Source organism: Equus przewalskii, chromosome 4, assembly GCF_037783145.1.
Source record: "Equus przewalskii isolate Varuska chromosome 4, EquPr2, whole genome shotgun sequence".
Taxonomy (NCBI): domain Eukaryota; kingdom Metazoa; phylum Chordata; class Mammalia; order Perissodactyla; family Equidae; genus Equus; species Equus przewalskii.
In genome coordinates, this window is record NC_091834.1 from 103,109,744 (window position 1) to 103,128,132 (window position 18,389).

General features: G+C 46.7%; 1 protein-coding gene and 1 long non-coding RNA gene across 2 annotated transcripts; one reads left to right on the forward strand and one right to left on the reverse strand.

The window, feature by feature from the left end:
* Positions 1 to 1,566: 1,566 nt before the first annotated feature.
* CCT8L2 (chaperonin containing TCP1 subunit 8 like 2) lies at positions 1,567 to 7,975 on the forward strand. Its single transcript, XM_070616956.1, has one exon. It carries the CDS (start codon positions 6,247 to 6,249, stop codon positions 7,912 to 7,914), a length of 1,668 nt encoding a protein of 555 aa, XP_070473057.1. The 5' UTR covers positions 1,567 to 6,246; the 3' UTR covers positions 7,915 to 7,975.
* Positions 3,146 to 10,870, reverse strand: LOC139082954 (uncharacterized). Its single transcript, XR_011539353.1, has 3 exons — positions 10,739 to 10,870; positions 5,521 to 5,593; positions 3,146 to 3,204 (listed from the first exon to the last, which is right to left on the reverse strand). It is a non-coding gene; the product is annotated as an uncharacterized lncRNA (long non-coding RNA).
* Between the last annotated feature and the right edge of the window lie 7,519 nt (positions 10,871 to 18,389).

Consider the following 18,389-nt stretch of genomic DNA (forward strand, 5'->3'; position numbering starts at 1 on the left):
TGAAAAAATTATAGATTTGAATTGGAGGAGAGTCTTAAGACCTCTCGACCATTTGCAAAAAGATTAGGATAAACTATCATTTAATAAGCAAATGTTCTAGGCCAGGCACACTAGGCACCTTCTGATTATGATTTTTTTTCAATGTTTACAACACAATTTTAGTATAAGGTAAAAAAAAAAAAAATGCTGGTTTTTCCAGCTATGTTGTTCACCTTCCCTTCCTTCCAACAACCAGAATATAAACTTTGAATTGTGTTTCCTATTTGGGCAAAATGCACACAGTTTGATTTCCAGAGCCTATTCTGACTAAAAGCATAGTTTTTTGAAATGGCTGAAATGAGAACTATAATAAGACAGTCATTTGAATTCCTTCAGGGTTTAATCCCTGCCGGCTCTTTCAAGTTGACTATATTTACAGCCATGGGAATTTTCAGATTGCACAGAAGCTGGCTTGGTAAATACAAACTGTAAATTAAAAGTGTCTGACTATTATACACAGAAATAAAATATATACATGACTAATGATAAATTTATGAAGTGGTATATTTAAGTTTATTATTACTCACCCTTTCATTTTTTCTGCACTTTACACTTTAAATAAAATACACTTTCAAAAGTTGGATTATTGATCCAAATGTTTATCTGTGTTCGGTACTGAAATTAGAGTAGTCATTTCCAACTGCGACTTTCATATGCACAAAATTATATATCAGGATAATTTCCTTCAGTATACTTCTTCAGCACTTGGGAGAATTTAAAGTGTCAGTATGTGCAAATTGCAAGTCACTCCTGCTGGAGGGAAGTTTTTAAAGGAAACAACTGGGGACTGAGAACAGAAAAGCGGGTAGAATGAATGGAAGGGTAGAAATAGAGGTTTGTGCAGTGATGCATACAAGACACAAGGTGATGAAGGTGAGGATGCCCAACCTTTAATCTCCATTCCTTTGGCTACTGAGAGCAGACAAGTAGATGGGATCTGTTTTAAAAGGATTGATAGGCTCATCGGCATGAAGTTATCATAGGCAGGGCAAATAAAATATAACCCAGGATGCAGAGGAAGTAGTTAAGGAATACTTATTCAAAATAAAAAAGGGTTTTCACATCTCCGTTATCCAAAGCTCACAGCGCTGAGTCCACAATGGATCCGAACTGGTGAACCCCAGGCTGCCGAGAAGCGGAACATGCGAACTTAACCGCTGCACCACTGGGCAGGCCCCCATAGTGGTATATTCTAGTTGTAGGTCCTTCTAGCTGTGCCATGTGGGGTGCCACCTCAGCGTGGCCTGACCAGCAGTGCCATGTCCAGGCCTGGGATGTGAACCGGCGAGACCCTGGGCCGCCCAAGCCCCCTGGGCCATGGAGCTGGCCCCAGAAGTACACACGTTACATAGGTGTTTTTAAAATATGGTAGCTATGTACCAAAGTATAAACAGCAATCATCTCTGAAGGGCTGGATTACAAGGGACTTTCACTTTCTATATTACATTCTCCTATAGTATTTGAATTAGAGCACATGTAGTATAATCAAAAATATATATTAAATATTTTAAAATGTGGGTAGGGGGTGAGGGTTGCTATCTACCACAAAGAAAAAGCAACGTCTCATGAAACTAAGCAAAGGAGTCTCAAAGAGCCTAGCAAACAAGTGGCAGTGAGTAAAAATTCATCGTCCAATGCCCATTCTTCCTAATGAAGGCCTGTAATGTCATCGATGTGGTCTTTATTTAGAGGGTGTCTCTATTGCTTTGTTTTAGTGAGTGTAAAAATATTTTTAAGGCTCTCCCATAGGTTCACTAAGTGTTGTCCCTCTCTTTTTGTTTTTCCATAAAGTCTTAAATTCCTTAAGGTTTTTTAGGAACCAAATTTCTACAGTTGGAAAAGGACCACTGAAAACATAAATTCTGGATCGTATAATTTTTGTGTTCATATTTTTACTATTAAAGTTACACTTTAAAAAGTTACAGTCATAGGCTAGCATTTTTTGTCCTTTATTTTTCAGTAGGAAAAAATTTTTAAAGAATTTCAATCATTTAAAATTAGTTCAGGGGCTGGCCCCGTGGCTGAGTGGTTAAGTTCACGCGCTCCGCTGCAGGCGGCCCAGTGTTTCGTTGGTTCAAATCCTGGGCGCGGACATGGCACTGCTCATCAAGCCACGTTGAGGCAGCGTTCCACGTGCCACAACTAGAAGGACCGACAACGAAGAATATACAACTATGTACCAGGGGGCTTTGGGGAGAAAAAGGAAAAAATAAAATCTTAAAAAAAAAAAATAAAATTAGTTCATATTTAGTCTATAGTACATTTTTAGCTTTAAAAATTCATATTGCTTTACATGTTATTTCAGTAGTGTATACGGTGTACCTGTGTGACAGAGGAATTAAAGGAAAAAACTAAGAAGGAAATAAACAGAACAATCACCTTCAAAAACAACTTGTGTGTAAGAGCAGGAGGCAGCTCCGTTTACACAGATAGCATCTTGCCCTCCGGGGGTCTATACTTTCAACGTGGCACTACTTAACAAGATAAACACGAAAAGGGCAACAGGCAACTGAAAAACAAACATGGAAAAATGTACAAATAGAAAGATTAAATATTTACATCCATTATGTACAAGACCATAGTTTTAAAAGAAATGCATCTGGGGATCTGGGTGGAAGGGCAGGAGTGGGAGAAGTCCACAGACAGCTATGTCTATTCAGAAGAGGCATGGAAAATATTCTGCCAGAAGTGTTATAAATACCTAAAAATTCTCTTTCTCCCTCTCTCCCTCCCCACCTCTCCCTTCCTCCCCCCTTCCTCCCTCCCTCCGTCTCTCATTCTCTCCCTCTCTCACAAACACACACACATACACACACTCTCTTAGGTTCCTCTCCTTCATTCACGTGCAGGACTACTGTTTTAGATCCCTAGGGCTGCCACAGCAAACTGCCACACACTGGGGGGCTTCAAACAACAGAAATTTATTGTCTCTCAGTTCCGGTAGCGACCAGTCCACGATCAAGGTGTCAGCAGGGCTGCTTCCTTGTGGCAAGCTCTGAGGAACAACCTATTCCTGGCCTCTCTCAGCTTCCGGGGGTTGCCCACATTCCTGGGCGTTCCTTGGCTTGTAGATACATCCCTCCAATCTCGGCCTCCGTCATCACATGGCCGTCTTCCCTGTGTGTCTGTGTCCTCACATGATGTTCTCTGTGTGTCTCTTCTTTTCTGGTGAGGACATCAGTTATATTGGATGAAGGATCCACCCTATCCCAGTGTGACCTCATCTAAATTAATTACATCTGCAACAATCCTATTTCCAAATCAGCTCACATTCTGAGGTTCCAGGAAGGCTGTGAATGCTGGGGGGACAGTGTTCAACCCAACATAACTACCACCAGCCTCTAGGAATGCCTACCCATTTCAACAGATCACAATGTGTACTGTTAGCAAATTGTATATAATGGGTAACCGCATGCAAACTCTTCTTGGCACAAAAATTTATTTACATTTATTTCACATCTAATCAATTTATCTGAAGGATAAATAAAATCAAAGTGAATTTAACAATGACGGTGTCCACACAGTAAAAAGTAAAACTGAGTTTAGTAGTTCCTTGGTTAGTTTGATCTATGTAAAGGTAGATCAAAAAATTTCAGTCCCAAATGGACTGTGTGGGGCCTGTTTTATGAGAGTGACTGTCTTTAGGGGTCAAAGACAACGATCAGATCCTCACTTTCCCCTGTACTGCATGATCAAACAGGTGAGGATTTCACAACTTGAAATGATACACTTTTACAATGGAAATGGAACTTACAGTCCCATCCATCGCCCCTCAGGTTGAAGTCTAAATTCCTTGGCATGGCTCACCAGGTCTGGGAGAGCCCCGCCACCGTTCAGACAAAATGCTCCTCTGCTGCCCTCCCTGCTTCCCTTCCTCCTCCCCACGAGCTCCAGCCTTCAGAACTACCTTTGGCGGACCACAAAATTGACGGGGCTCTCAGAATCCCCCTTCTCTTTTCACCTAGCCATTTACTACTTTTTTTTCTTCAGCTCTCACTTTAGACTTCACTTCCGTGCCTGACCACCGCTCTCTCCATGATGACGGTTATGTGTCCCCCTGGATGCTGCTACAACACCTGTGCTTTCCCCATCACAGCTCTCATGGCCTGTAATGAACTGCTGGTTAGTTGTCTGTATCCCACACTAAGCTCAGTGGAGACAGCGACTGCTGTCTACCTTATTCACCCTTTACCCCTATTATTCAGCAGCAGCTCAAAAAACAGTTGTGGAATAATGAAATAAAGGGAAAACCTATGTTAGGTGTAAGAAAAAGAACTAAGATGATCCTCTACAGGAGTGTTTATTTTTATTTTTTAAAAGAAACTGTATCTTTATAGGCAATGTATACATTCATACTTTGCTACAGTTTATGTTGGTCGTTACATTTGCCATTTCAATAAAGAAACAGGCAAGTCATCTTTGCCCCCTATAAGCAAACATTTGCCATGTGACACTCTTCTCTGTGTTAGTAGCTTTCAGAAGCCTGGGCGTGGATGGAGGATCACACCTGTTTCTAATGGAGTCTCCAAAATCAAAAGAGGTCAAAATAGTTGTCCACAGTCTTCAGACAAAATAATATGTCCTTAGAAATGTCTCAGCCCAGATAATGTTGAGGGGAAATGATTACAGAATAGCATATACAATATATATCATACAATCTGCTTACGTAAAACTGTGTAAATCTACAATTATCTATGTATGCATACATGTGTAAAGTAACAATGTTCATCAACACATAAACAATGATTCTCTCTGGGCTGGGATTCCAAGTGACATTTACTTTCTTTGTATTTTTCTTGTTAACTTTTATAATAAATAGCTATCATTTTTACAAAAGCAATCAAGTTGTTGTTCAAAGGCTTTTCCTCCAAAATCATCTCCTTTTTAGCCTTAATTATATTTAACTTTCACTGCGATATTTTTTTCCTTTTCCTTCTTGCTATCATCTTGTCTGTGGAAATATTAAAACAATGCCCACCATACTATCATGACTCCTAACTGGTGTAATCAGTTTCAGAGTTCCGTTTCTTTTCTTAGGGACACCTGCCATTAAACAAGGTAAAAAGGGTTTTTCCAAATGAAAATGAATGTCTTTTCCCTAATCTTAGCAGATGCAGTCAGTTGGGTTCATTTGGTACATTCCCTCTCTAGTCTCTGTATTCTTGTCATCTTTGTATCCCCATCAAAATGAACATAGTGGGTGCTCAATAAATATTTGTTAAACTGAAAAAGACGCAGCTGGGACTCCAATAGCCTGCAGTGAGAAAGAAGGGAGCAAGGAAGGGAGGGAAGGAGGAAGAATGGAAGGAAGGAACTTCAATTCTAAGGAGTGAGGGTAAGGGAGGGAGGACACCAACTGCATTCACTTTGGTTTTCCACCTTCCTGGCCACTGGGAGGCTGCTCACTTTCACCCTCTGCATCCGTTTCTATTAGTCTGTCTGTAGGGGGTCAGCATCCTTCCCTCCCTTGTCTCAACCTACCTTTTCCAACTCAGTGACATCACAGTCATTGGCAGCAGTTGTTGCACACCGTGCAGCCTTGCACACCTGCAACCTGAAAGACACACAGACCAGTAGACACATAAGGAGCCTGATGAACAGCACAAACGGATAAGGTGGCGCAAGAGGCAAAGGCAGAGAGATAACAAAACATGGCTAGTATTACAGTGCCGCACAAGAAAATGAGACAAAATAAAGCACAGACATCATATTTCTGTTTCCCTCTCGGAAACAAACAACAGAGGAGCCACAGCTTCATGGGGAATTTGAAGCAGCAGGTGTTTTCTCCGGATTTCCTCTTCACTGTTTCCAACGTTTGAGGGAAACTCTGCGGCCTGGCACACACGTGTGTCCCTCAGCTGCTGGACAACCAGGCCTGACTTCTGTCTGCCCCGGGCCTCCCAGACACCACCCTTCTGTGACCTCATTACCTGCCCCCAGTTCCACGTGCCACTCTGTGACTTCATCAAGATAAGATGTTTCAGCTACAAGCTTCCAAGGCCCCAGGAGCCGGCTTCCTTTACAAACCAGTTCGGGGCTGGTTTGGTCCTGAGCTCTCAGCAGAACATCGTTGCCCCCAGCCCAGAGCACCTGCTTCGCCAGATACCAACTGATGGCCGTTTGGCTCCTCCTTCCACAGACCCCCTGAGCATTTTCAAAGAGTCCACTGCGCCCCTGCGGCCCTGGTGGTGCCTCTCTCCGTGAGCCATGGGCAGCAGAGCCCCTTCGGCGACCGGGCTGCCCGAGCGGCTGGAGCCCGGCCCGGGGCAGCGCCCGAGGAGTCCAGGAGCCGAGGAGCAGCACGTGCTCAGCAGCGTGGCCGCGGCGCAGGCCCTGGCCAGAGTCATCCGGCCCTGCTACGGCCCCCACGGGCGGCAGAAGCTCCTGGTGACCGCCCGAGGAGACACCGTGGTCACGGGGTACGCCGCGGCCATCCTCCGCGCCCTGGAGCTGGAGCACCCGGCCGCCCGGCTGCTGCGGGAAGCCGCGCAAACGCAGGCGGAGCAGAGCGGCGACGGCGCGGCCTTCGTGGTCCTGCTGGCCTCGGCGCTGCTGGAGCGGGCCGAGCGGCTGCTGCGGGCCGGCCTGCCGCGCTCGCAGCTCCGGGAGGCCTACGCCGCCGCCGCCGCGGAGACACTGGCCCAGCTGCCTGGCCTGGCCGTCCGCTCTCTGGGGCCGTTGGAAAACCCGTTTTGGGCCCTCTATTCGGCGATAAATACGCACACTCCGTGCCAGACGTCCGGCTTGACCAAGCTGGTGGCCCACGCCTGCTGGGCGGCCAGGGAGCTGGACGGCAGCTTCCAACCCGAGCGCGTGGGCGTGTGCGCGCTGCCCGGAGGAAGGCTGGAGGACTCGTGCCTGCTCCCGGGGCTGGCCGTGGCCGGCAAGGCCTGCGGGAAGGTGACCGCGGTGCCGAGAGGCGCCAGGGTGGCTCTCTTCGCTTGCGCCTTCGGTCCTGCCAGTCCAAGTGGACCGGCAACTGCACGTCTCTGCAGTCCTGACGACCTAACTCAGTTCAGGGAAGGCAGCGAGAAATTGATGGAAAAGCAGGTGGGCCAGCTGGCGAGCGCGGATATTAACGTGGCGGTGGTATGGGGGGAAGTCGACGAGAATACCCTACCACAGGCTGATAAGCATGGCATCATGGTGATTCAAGCGAAGTCCCGGCGGGAGATGGTTTACCTGAGTGAAGTACTGGGCACACCTTTGATGCCTTATCTGCTTCCTCCCCTGAAGCCAGGGAAGTGCCACAGGGTGTACCGGCAGGAGCTGGGAGAAGGTTTGGCTGTGGTTTTTGAATGGGAATGTCTAGGCACCCCTGCCCTCACCTTGGTCCTCAGGGGGCCCACCACTGAGGGGCTGCGTGGTGTAGAGCAGGCTGCCTACCATGGGATTGATGCCTATTTCCAGTTGTGTCAGGATCCCAGACTGCTTCCAGGAGCTGGGGCCACAGAGATGGCTCTGGTGAAAATACTCTCAGATAAAGGAAGGAAATTGGAAGGGCCTAGGGGTCCTGCATTCCTAGCATTTGCCCATGCTCTGAGGTCTCTTCCAGAAACCTTGGCAGAGAACGCAGGCTTAGCTGTCTCAGAAGTGATGGCAGAAATGCATGGAGCTCACCAAGCTGGGAACTTCCTCACAGGAGTAGGAACCGAAGGGATAATTAATGTGGTCGAGGAGGAGGTGTGGGACACCCTAACAGCCAAAGCCCAAGGACTCCGAGCCGCGGCTGATGTGGCACTGCAGCTCGTGACCATAGATGAAATTATCGTGGCCAAGAAAAGTCCCAAAATTCAAGAGGACTTGAGTCCCTATCCTAAGAAGGCAAAGGAACATCCATCTCCTGTGAGAAAACAAAGTCCTCGGAAAAACTAAGAAGCAACATCCTCAATAAAATGGGGATTGCCACGGAGGGCACGAACACCCCAAAAATGAATGTTTGCCTTAGTGATTCCCTCCATTTTTGGTACTGAGTCCGTTTCTTCTGATAAAAACAACGTAAAGGACTGTATGATAACAGTCCTATTCATTGCTTTATTTCCTTTGAGATTCTTGGCTTTTGTTGTTTGCTGTTTCTCTCCATCAGATTCTGTTCCTTTCCTCCAATGAGAGCAGGATTCAATTCTATTGAAGATTTTTAAATTGAGTACTTGCGCTTTGGGGATGCGGAAAACAGTGCGGGAATCTCTTCCCAACTCTTTGAGTATTCCTCGCATGATATTCTAATATATGTGAATTTCTATCTTGATCTCACTTTAGCAATCTGAAACATTTCAGTTTCCACTTGCAGGAGTGGCCACTCCTTCCTGTTGTGATTATTTAGAAAAAGAAGGGAATAATATTTTAAGGCAAAAAAAGAAGGAAGGAAAATGAGCTGGCAGGCAGGCAGAAATATAATTTTTTTAAAAAAGTATCCTTGGCATAGATAACAACACACCTGAGAACTGCCCTAAGGCGGTTGTGTAGGTAAAGAGAGCTGGGGAGCACCCGGCACCAAGATATTCCAGGTGGGGCTCCAATTATGACTGGATACCCTGGGCATGAACAAGGGTGGTTGAGCAGAGCTGGGAGCAGAGCAGCACACCTTACCCAAAGTCTTTTCCACTTTATCCACCCAAATTACTTTGCCTCTGGGAAAAGAGTGGAACCTAGGGGAGAATCTGGGAGACAGGAAGCTGCAATCTCTTAGAGTCAAAACAAAAAATTTTAAACATTTGGAGAGAGAATCAGACTCAAGAAACAAATGTCTTATAGTGAGCATAGTATCTGCAACAAAGCAAAACAAATTTGCAAAAACTCTTTTGAAACTCAGAAAAAGTGAATCATGAAATGCTGTTAGCAAACCAAGGATAGCAAATGGAAACATATAGAACCATACTCACGATTACTAATTTAAGATTTATCAAACACCCTGGAGGTGTCTTTCCTTGTTTTGTCTTCATCGTTATATTTTAGTGACTATAACTAAGTGCTTTCATATTTCTCTCCTGCCCTCAAGTTCCCTATTGTTCTCGCAGTCTCAAATTTCATAGCAATAGTGATGATGATAGAAACAGTCAACTTTATAAAGTAGTTCAAAAGCACTTTATATACATTTTATTTAACCATCAAAACAAACTTATAAGAAGCTTGATTATCTCTCAGTTGCAGGAGACACAGCTGAGCTTCAGAAAAACTGAGTAATTGGCCAAAGTTACATAGTAAATAGAAGAGAAAAACCCATTCTCTTATTCGTTGTTTTATTGCCCGATCATAAATTCCTCTGTTGTGATGTTTTCAGAGATATGATTATGAAGAAAGTATGTCTTAAAATGGCCCTTTGAAAATTTACAATTAGTGTTTTTTAAATTAGACAAAAAGCCATGTTTATTTTGTGAAAAAAAATGATAAAGATGGTTCCTGCTCACAGGGAATATTTTAGTTATAGATTCAAGATATTCGTAGGCCAAATAATGTAACACAGTATATTTTAAATGTCCTAAATGCATAAGGGATTTTTTTGTAATTTATTTGAGGAGAAAACATATTGTAACATTTCATTACCATCTCCTTTTCCCCTAGACAGGCAGATGCACACAGAAAATTGTATATATGTAAATGCAAGTTAAAATGATTAAGGACAGTCTTACAAGGGACAAAGAAAGGTATGGCAGAGACAGTTTTGTTTTTTGAGGAAGATTAGCCCTGAGCTAACATCTGCTGCCAACCCTCCACTTTTTGCTGAGGAAGACTGGCCCTGAGCTAACATCCATGCCCATCTTCTTCTACTTTATATGTGGGACGCCTGCCACAGCACGGCTTGCCAAGTGGCGCCATGTCCGCACCCAGGATCCGGGCAGGGGAATCCTGATCCCGGCCCCCGAAGTGGAACGTGTGTACTTAACTGCTGCACCACCAGGCCAGCCCCTGCAGACACAGTTTTAACTTGCCTATGTTGACGGCTTTAAAAGTAAAGACACCTGACCCACACGACACGGAAGACACAGAGGATTCAGGCATCTTAGGAGATTTGCTGGGGAGGTTCTGGAGCTTGGGTGCTGAGACTCCCTGAATGTCCCTACTTGGTTCCCATCTGTCCTGAGACTGGTTGGTCAGTTCTTCAGTGCTGTGAACTGCCAAGTATCCTTCAAATAAACCTCCTTGAGTGAGCCAGAGCTGTAATCCAAGGAGCATTAGCTGCTCCAGAAGGAAAGGAAATGTCACACAACAGTTGAAGAGACTACCATGGGGCATCTAGCATACAGGGCTTAGGGAAAAGAACCAGCGTGGAGAGTTCATTTTAAGCTGAAAGTGTTTGGCTATTCAATTCCTTCTAGCATCCATTGAGGATCATCTCCTCTTCCACAGCCTTCCTTCTAAGCTCTTGCTACTTAAAGTGTGATCCATGCACCAGCAGCATCGCAGCATTCAGGAGCTTGTTAGAAATGCACAATCTCAGGGTACCCCCTACTGCAGCCCAGACCTGCTATGTCAGGATTTGCACTTTAACAAGATCCCGAGGTGCCTGGGTGCATATTACACTTTGAGAAACACTGATCTAAGCCATAATCCCATTAAGCTATATCTTGATTATGCCTAGAAATCAAGTATCCTCTTTAATATCATCTTTAAGCATTCTGTTTGTATCAAAATATATGACTCAGACATCAAGTTGTTTCTTTTCTTCTACTGACTATGAAGAAGTTGACCAGAATTTTACCTCAATTTTACTGGATCCAGATCCTGCTTCCAAGGTTACAGGACCAAAATTTCCTAGTAAGCAGGGTCTCACGTTCTCCAAATGCCCACGAACTTGGCTACATATTTCTCTTCCAAGATGTGCTCCAGAAGCAGCTGAACTTCAGAAAGGAACATTTCTAGAGCACATTCTCTATGAAACTCGCAGCTGGCGGACTTGTCTGTTCTTCCATCCCAAATCCCTTGCAGTTCAGCAACATTGTTTTATGGGGCTCTGAGTTGATCTGGCAGGCAAAGAAAAAAGAAATAAGGTCTGGTGAAAATAGGGAAGGAAAACGAGAACTTTTGAGTCTTGGGAAAGGAAGGAGATGGGTGCTGGCCTGGGTGTTGGAGGCCGGGGCTAAGTTATGAGAACCAATCATCCTTTTGGGCACTAGAGAGCACAGACCCAAGACTGGGACCTGCAAAAATACTGGAGTTCTGAAGGACAAAAAGTCAGTGATTCCAAACTGTGAAAAGAAGATTCAAACAATAGGAAAGAGTTGTCAGCAGTCTGTTCTAATCCTTTGTGTGTATGGACCTCTTCCCAAGAGTCCTTTATGAAGAGAGACCCTTATGACAGGAGCTCTTCCTTTCCTTTTTTTCCTGAGGAAGCTTGGCCCTGAGCTAACATCTGTGCTACTCTTCCTCTATGTTTTCGTATGTGGGACACCACCATAGTGTGGCTGGTGAGTGGAGTAGGTCTGCGCACGGGATCTGAACCCACAAACCCCAGGGTGCTGAAAGGGAAGCAGCAAACATAACCACTGTACCACTGGACCAGCCCTCCTTCTTTTTACGGCTGAATAATATTCCATTGTATACATATACTACATCTTCTTTATCTACTCATCCATCGATGTGCATTTCGGTTGCTTCCATGTCGTGGCTACTGTAAATAACACTGCAATGAATGCAGGGGTGCAGATATCTTTTCTAGTTAGTGATTTAGTTTTCTTTGGATAAGTACCGAGAGGTAGAATTGCTGGATTGTATGGTAGTTCTATTTTTAATTTTTGAGGAACTGTTTTCCATAGTGGCTGCACCAATTTACATTTCCACCAACAGTGCACAAGGGTTCCCTTTTCTCCACATCCTTGCCAACACTTATCTCTCGTCTTTTTGAGAACAGCCATTCTATAAGATGTGAGGTGACATCTCATTGTGGTTCTGATTTGCATTTCCCTGATGATTAGTGATGCTGAGCACCTTTTCATCCACCTGTTGCCATTTGATGTCTTTTTTGGAAAAATATCTTTTCAGATCCTCTGCCCATTTTTCAATTGGATTGTCTGTGGATTTTTTGCTATTGAGTTGTATGTGTTCTTTATTGACATTTACAGTCTCCTTTCAGATGTTCAGCAGCACACCACAAAGGTACGATCTGCAGAGACTGATGTGCTAAAGCTGCAGTCAGAAGTTAAGCTTTCCTATTTCTGTGTAAATGTTTATTTCTCCCTAGCTATGAGAGGCACTGCGGAGTAAAGACTGATAATGTCATTAACAATTTAAAATATAGAAGTATTAGTGAATACTCAGAGAAAACATTCCTATTTGCCGCTTTATTACATTTCACTTCATTTTCTACTGTATTAGAAACTCATTAGGTAAAATTGCTTTTCTCCTCCCTCCCACAGTTTATTTTCTGCTGGTGTTTTTCACTGGTTTATTTCAAACTCCTAAATGTATCTTTCTCATCCATTTCTTTATTTCTTTGTCCATGGTTTCTACTTTTCCATCAATTTCTATTGGTTCTTATTACAATAAGTTATTAATCTTCTTTGCCTTTTATTTCACCTATGCCTGCTCAACTTTATTCTTTTCCATCTTGGATAAGTTTATTTTTTTCTGGCAGTTTCAGAACAATAATTCCCTATGTTCTTCCCAAGATCTGGATTTCCTTTTCATAAATTAAATTTCTCTTCTTTCATTTTTTTCACTCTTTTCTGATTTCTTCAGCTTTTTACTTTCATAAAGGTTTCCCTCTTCTTTTATCTACTGAATCCTCATAAACTCCTATTTTGGACTTATCCAAATAATGGGCTTTTAGAAGTGCTGATAGTTAAAAATTTCTCTCCTTCTGCATAGTAGAGAGTGGAGAGTTCTGGAAGTAAATGTAATTATGTTTCAAGTCATAGTGGGGTGCAGTTGGATTTATTATTGCAATTTGCACATTTATTAAGTGCCAACCCAGTGTTAAGAACTATCCAAGGGCTGGCCTGGTGCTGTAGTTGTTAAGTTCAGACACTCTGCTTCGGCAGCCCTGAGTTTGCCAGTTTGGATCGCAGGCACAGACCTACACACTGCTTATCAAGCCATGCTGTGGCAGCATCCCACGTACAAATAGAGTTATGGTACAGATGTTAGCTCAGTGACAATCTTCCTCAAGCAAAAAGAGGAAGATTGGCAATGGATGTTAGCTCAGGGCCAATCTTCCTCACCAAAAAAATAAAAGAACTACCCATATACCAGAATTCAACTTGGTCAACACGCAGCGAATCTTGACCAGGCAAACTTGCCTGACATAGGACTGTGAAAATACCCTGCTCAGATCTGCTGCAAGGAGTGTAATTGACTGAGGGCCTTGGCTGCCATCCTCGGAAGCCACCACCACATTCTTTGGAAGGGAACTTGGGCTTCATCACTCTAGTCAGTCCAGCCAAAACCATCTCAGAGCTGCCCCATGGTCAGAGACCTTCGTACCCACTCTGCACCCTCGTCCGCTTCCCAGGGGTCAGATCTCCCTGCCTCCTCCAATTCTGTCCCCTTTCTTCCCTCACAGATATTTCCTCCTATAAATCTCTTGCATGACAGTCTTATCTTAGCCTCTGTTTTGCAGAGGACCTGTACTAACACAGGACGGGAAGATGTAAGTATAAGATTACTCTGAAACAGGTTGCTTCTTCCTTTTGTAGGGGAGGAAGACTTTTCCTCTATCCAAAGTGGGTTCGTCTGGCTGGAGAACGAATTAAATTCACATGAGACAGACTAGCAAGAGAAAATTAAACAAAGCTTTATGAGGACCCATGTCCCGGGGCCTTTCTTCCCGAAGGAAGAAAGGGCACAGAAGAAGTGGGGTGCACAGAGTGGTTATATACCCCCAAACAGGATATTTCACATATCATTGAAATGTCCCTCCCACAATAGTCACAAGATTGCCCTGTTGGCACAGTGCTTGATGGACACAGCAGGTAGTGGGTCTGCTATCTTGGAGGGCGTAGCAGGAGGCAAGTCTATTGTCTTGAGCTGGGCGGTCACAGGTGAGTGCAGCAATCAGTTCCTAGCCTAAGGAAAGATGCTTAATCCCGAAGGAAATGCCAACGTTGGGAGGGGGAGGGAAGTCAGTTACAGGAGGTTACCAGACAAGCACAATAAACAAATGCAGATTTAAGTCCTTGCCTCCCCCATTGATTAAGAGTTTCTAGAGATATCTTTACAGATGGAGAGTTCCTTTACAATGTAAATGTCTCTTACAAAGGGTAAGCAAGTTCTACTTTTCAGTTGCTTTCCTGTCTGCAAAGGAACCAGCCTCAAATAATCATGCCACAGAGACATATGTTGAGGTGGCCAATTCCAGACCCCTACACTTTCACTAGATTTGTCCTCTCCAGTGAGTGACCCTCCTTTTCTCAAAAGTCCCTCAGAGAGATAACTTCAATTTATTACCAGCTACCACACCCTCCCTCCCACCCGGAGAGCCACTCCCTGCACCACTCCCTGATGGTACAGCAGGGCCACACCTGCACTGCGGCCTCACCCCTTCCCCACCTCACCTGACAAGAACACACACACACACACACACTTTGCTCTTTCTCAAGTGTTATTCTTCACTTCTGGGAACCAAGTCAGCTACCCTTTGAATGTACTCTCCCTTTCTCCTCTTAATAAGGCATTATTACTACCTTAGTGATAATAAAAATAAAATACCTTGCATAAGAATAGCATTTTTGTTACTTTCCAAGCCCTTTGTAGAAACATTACCTCCTCTGATCCACATAATAACTGTGAATGTGGACAACCCCAGCATTATTAGCCCCACTTCACAGAGGAAGAAACTGAGACCCAGACGAGTCTCTCTCGGTGTCAGTTTCCAAGTCTGTCCAATGAAGGCTTGAACCCTATGACCTCTAAGTTCTCTTCCACTTCTAAAATTACTATAATTTCCATAATTTGTCTGAAATCACAAAGCTAGTGGTTAGTAGATTAGAGGCCTCAGGTGAATGCCTTTGGTGCCAAGCTAATGCTCCCACACCACGTTATCCTTGCTGACCAGAGCATTGGCTGACATTTAGTAACTGTCCCTATTTCCCATGCACTGTGCTATTACTTAGAGGGGCACTGCCGACCACGCCCTCTGCATGCACCCTCCCCCTCCCCATCTGAAAGCATTTAGATTTCAGTTCTACACACACTTATCAGGAGCGGACCCACCTCTGCTCTAAGGAGATGATCTGGTTGGTTTAATCTCATCAACACTTCTCCTTCTCTTGACCACAATCACTGGTCTAGGCTGGGCCCAGGCCCAAATGGTCCAGCCACGGTGAACTGGAAGATTCTGGCCTAGAATGCAGGACCAGAAGTGCGTTCTCTCCTCCTGGACATAAATTAGGAAGCATTGGCTTTAATGCTCCTGGCAGCCTCTCTGTGGCCCCAAGGGGAAGCCACAGGATTCTTGTTGGGCTGATAGTTTTTAGCAGCTAAAATCTATCCCTAAAACTATGAACAAATATAGGCAAAGATAAATGAGGTAATTGAGACCCACAGAGTTACTAGACTTGGTCAGGCTCACATTGCTTGTTTAGGGTGGTTAGGACTAGATTTCAGCTTTCCAGAAACTGACCCAGGGTTCTCTTGGCCTCAGCAGATAGAGAATGCGAGCCGGTACAGGAATCCCTGAGAAAGACCAGACTGAGGTCTGGCTGCTGCACAGAACCTCAGAAGTATGTCCGAGGGGGAAGAAGGTGAAACTGAAGGGAGTTTCCTTCTGTTCTGCTTTCCTGCCTATGGTAGAACTGAGGACAGGGCCACAGCTGAGCGTGATGGTAACACTGAGTCAGGATTCCTTCCTTTCTCCAGCCCCACCCTCTGTGGAGCAAAGAACCTCTAAGACCGCCCTGGAGGAAGGATGGCTGCCTGCCAAGGATCTGCATGCCGGGGGTCAGGGTGAGGGCGAGGCAGTGACCGCAGGCTGTGAACAGCTGGAGAAGAGGTGGGCAAGAGGGTGGCCTTGGGGCAACAGGCCTTGCTTCTCACTCTCCTTGTCAAAGAATAGCCAGAAATAAAGCACACGAATCAAAGAAACACAAAGTATTTACCAAGAGGATAGTTATTTTTCCAATTCTCCTACTTGTGGGTGTGTCTATAAAATTCTGGTAGAATCAGCCATGAAGAACAGTTTGAGAAGTCCATTTGATCACAGCTAATGTACCATTCACTTATTCATCAAGGATTTATTGAGTACCTACCTGGAGACACAGCTCTGAGAAAACATAGAAAAGGCCCCTGTGTCCAGGAGCTCACATCTTAATGGTCCAGGGGAGGTGAAGGGGAGCAGATCACAGCAAGTAAATAAACAAGATGATTTTGGACTGTGGGCCTGCTCTGAAGGCAATCACAGGGGGATTTGATAGAAAGTACTTGGTCAGGTGGGAGGGGTCCTACTTTAGATTACATGGGTATCAGAATGTCTCCCCGGGGTGACATGAGAGCTAAGCCATGCGAGAAGAAGAGCAGATCCAGACAGGCTGGAAAACAATAGCAGGTGCAAAGCCTCTGTGGCAAAAAGTGCTGGGCGGGAGGGGGGGGACGGCGGGGGGGGGGGTGGTGGTGAGGGTGGGGGTGGAGGGGAGAAGGTGGTCAGTGTGCCTGGGGTGCAGGGAGGGAGCTGGAGAGGCAGGGGAATCCTGTAAGGCAGGGCTTGGAGGCCATGGGGGTGGGGCTGGGGGCTCCGTAAGGACCCTGTATTAGCTGGGAATGCAGCCAGAAATACCGTGTGCCATTCTTCCACACACATCAGTGAGCCCTGATGGAGTCCCCTGATGGACCTCTGGAGTCTGACCTGGGTTGAAATTTGATTTCTCCCACTCTAATGACCTTGGGGAAACTTGAGTTTCCTCATCTAAATAATCAAGGGTATCTCGCATTTGAAGCCAAAAGACTAGTGTGGGGACTAGCTCCAAACCTTAGCTTTATCAGTCGATTTATCCTTACAGCCATGAGCAGCCGTTTACAAAAGTAGCATAAATTAAAACAAGAAAGCTGAACTCTTAGAATAACAATAGTGCAAAAACAATCGATATAAGAATACATTCCCCAGGAAAGACCGCGTATGTTGCTGGAATAATCAACTTTGTCATTACAGTCTCACTCGGTCCTGTCAGAACTCAATCTTGAACCTACGTCTGGGTTAATCTGCGTGTTCCAGTTCCTTTTCTGTTTCAAAAACCCCAAAGCAATAGCCATCTTAACGTTGATATTTCTCACGTCTAGCCCTGCCCTCTCCCTGTCGTGCGAGGAGCTCAGGGAGACCCGGTGGGAGGGGAGCCGGGGAGAGGGGCGGGGAGGTCGGAGCAGGACCTCCAGAGTGGACACCGGGAGGAAACCTGGAGAAGGCATTCGTGCCCCTTATTTCAAGGAAGAAAGGAAAATGCAACGTGATGCAAAGAGGAGGAAAGGAGCAGGAGCGAGCGTGTGGGCAGCGCTGGGCGCGGAGCCCCAGGGGAAGGCGGCGCCGGGGGCGCAGGGTGCCGCGGCTCGCGCTCCCGGAGCGGCGGAATCAAGATGGGGAGAGACGGTAAATGCTGGGAGCGGAGGAGAGGCGGGGCACAGGAGCGAGGATCGGCGGGAGGGGGGAGGCCAGCGACCGAGGCCGCCACCGGGAGCCGCGAGCCGGGCACCCAGCCGGCCTCCGCTCCCTAGAGGGGCCCGGGAGAGGCGGGGCGCCGGGCGCCGGGCCAATGGGAGGGCGAGCCGGGGTGGGGCGGGGCCCCAGGAGCGAGGCCAATGGGAAGGCGAGCCGGGTGGGGCGGGGAGCCGGCCGACTCGAGGCCAATGGGAGGCCGAGCCAGAGGCGGAGGCGGGGTGCCAGGTTGCGAGAAGACCAATAGGAGGCTGAGCCAGCGAGCGCGGGCGGGCTGCCGGCCCGGCGCCGGGGGAAAGGGACCCGGAAGGCAGTGGGGGCGGGGAGCCGGGCTGACAACCTGTCAAATCCACTTTGGGACGAACTAGGTCACGCGCCTCCCGGAGCCAGGGCGCCCCCGCCCCGCGAGGCGCGGCGGTGGCCCGCGGGCCTGGCCCGGCTGCTTCCTCTTCCTGCCAGCGGTGGGGGCGGGGCGACCGGCCGGCCGGGACACCTGCCTCCCCGCCCTGCGGCCCCGCGCCGCGCCGCCCCGCCGCGACTCCCAGGCGCTCGGCCGCACGGTCTCTCCTTGACAGCCGGGCCCACCATGGCTTTGCAGTTGAAAATATGTCCCGCCCGAGCGGTCCCTCAAAATAAAGAACTCCCCACACCCTCGGCGTCCGCACGCCGCTGGTTCCCGAGGGACAGCGACCCGTCCCCCCGGCCCGCGTTGGCGGAAGCCGGCCGGCCGCGCGCTACTTGACGCGGAAGGACCGCGGGCGGCGGAGGGATCCCG

Excerpts from the sequence above, each read along its gene's own strand:
- CCT8L2 (XM_070616956.1), top strand. The coding sequence starts at position 6,247 with ATGGGCAGCAGAGCCCCTTCGGCGACCGGGCTGCCCGAGCGGCTGGAG.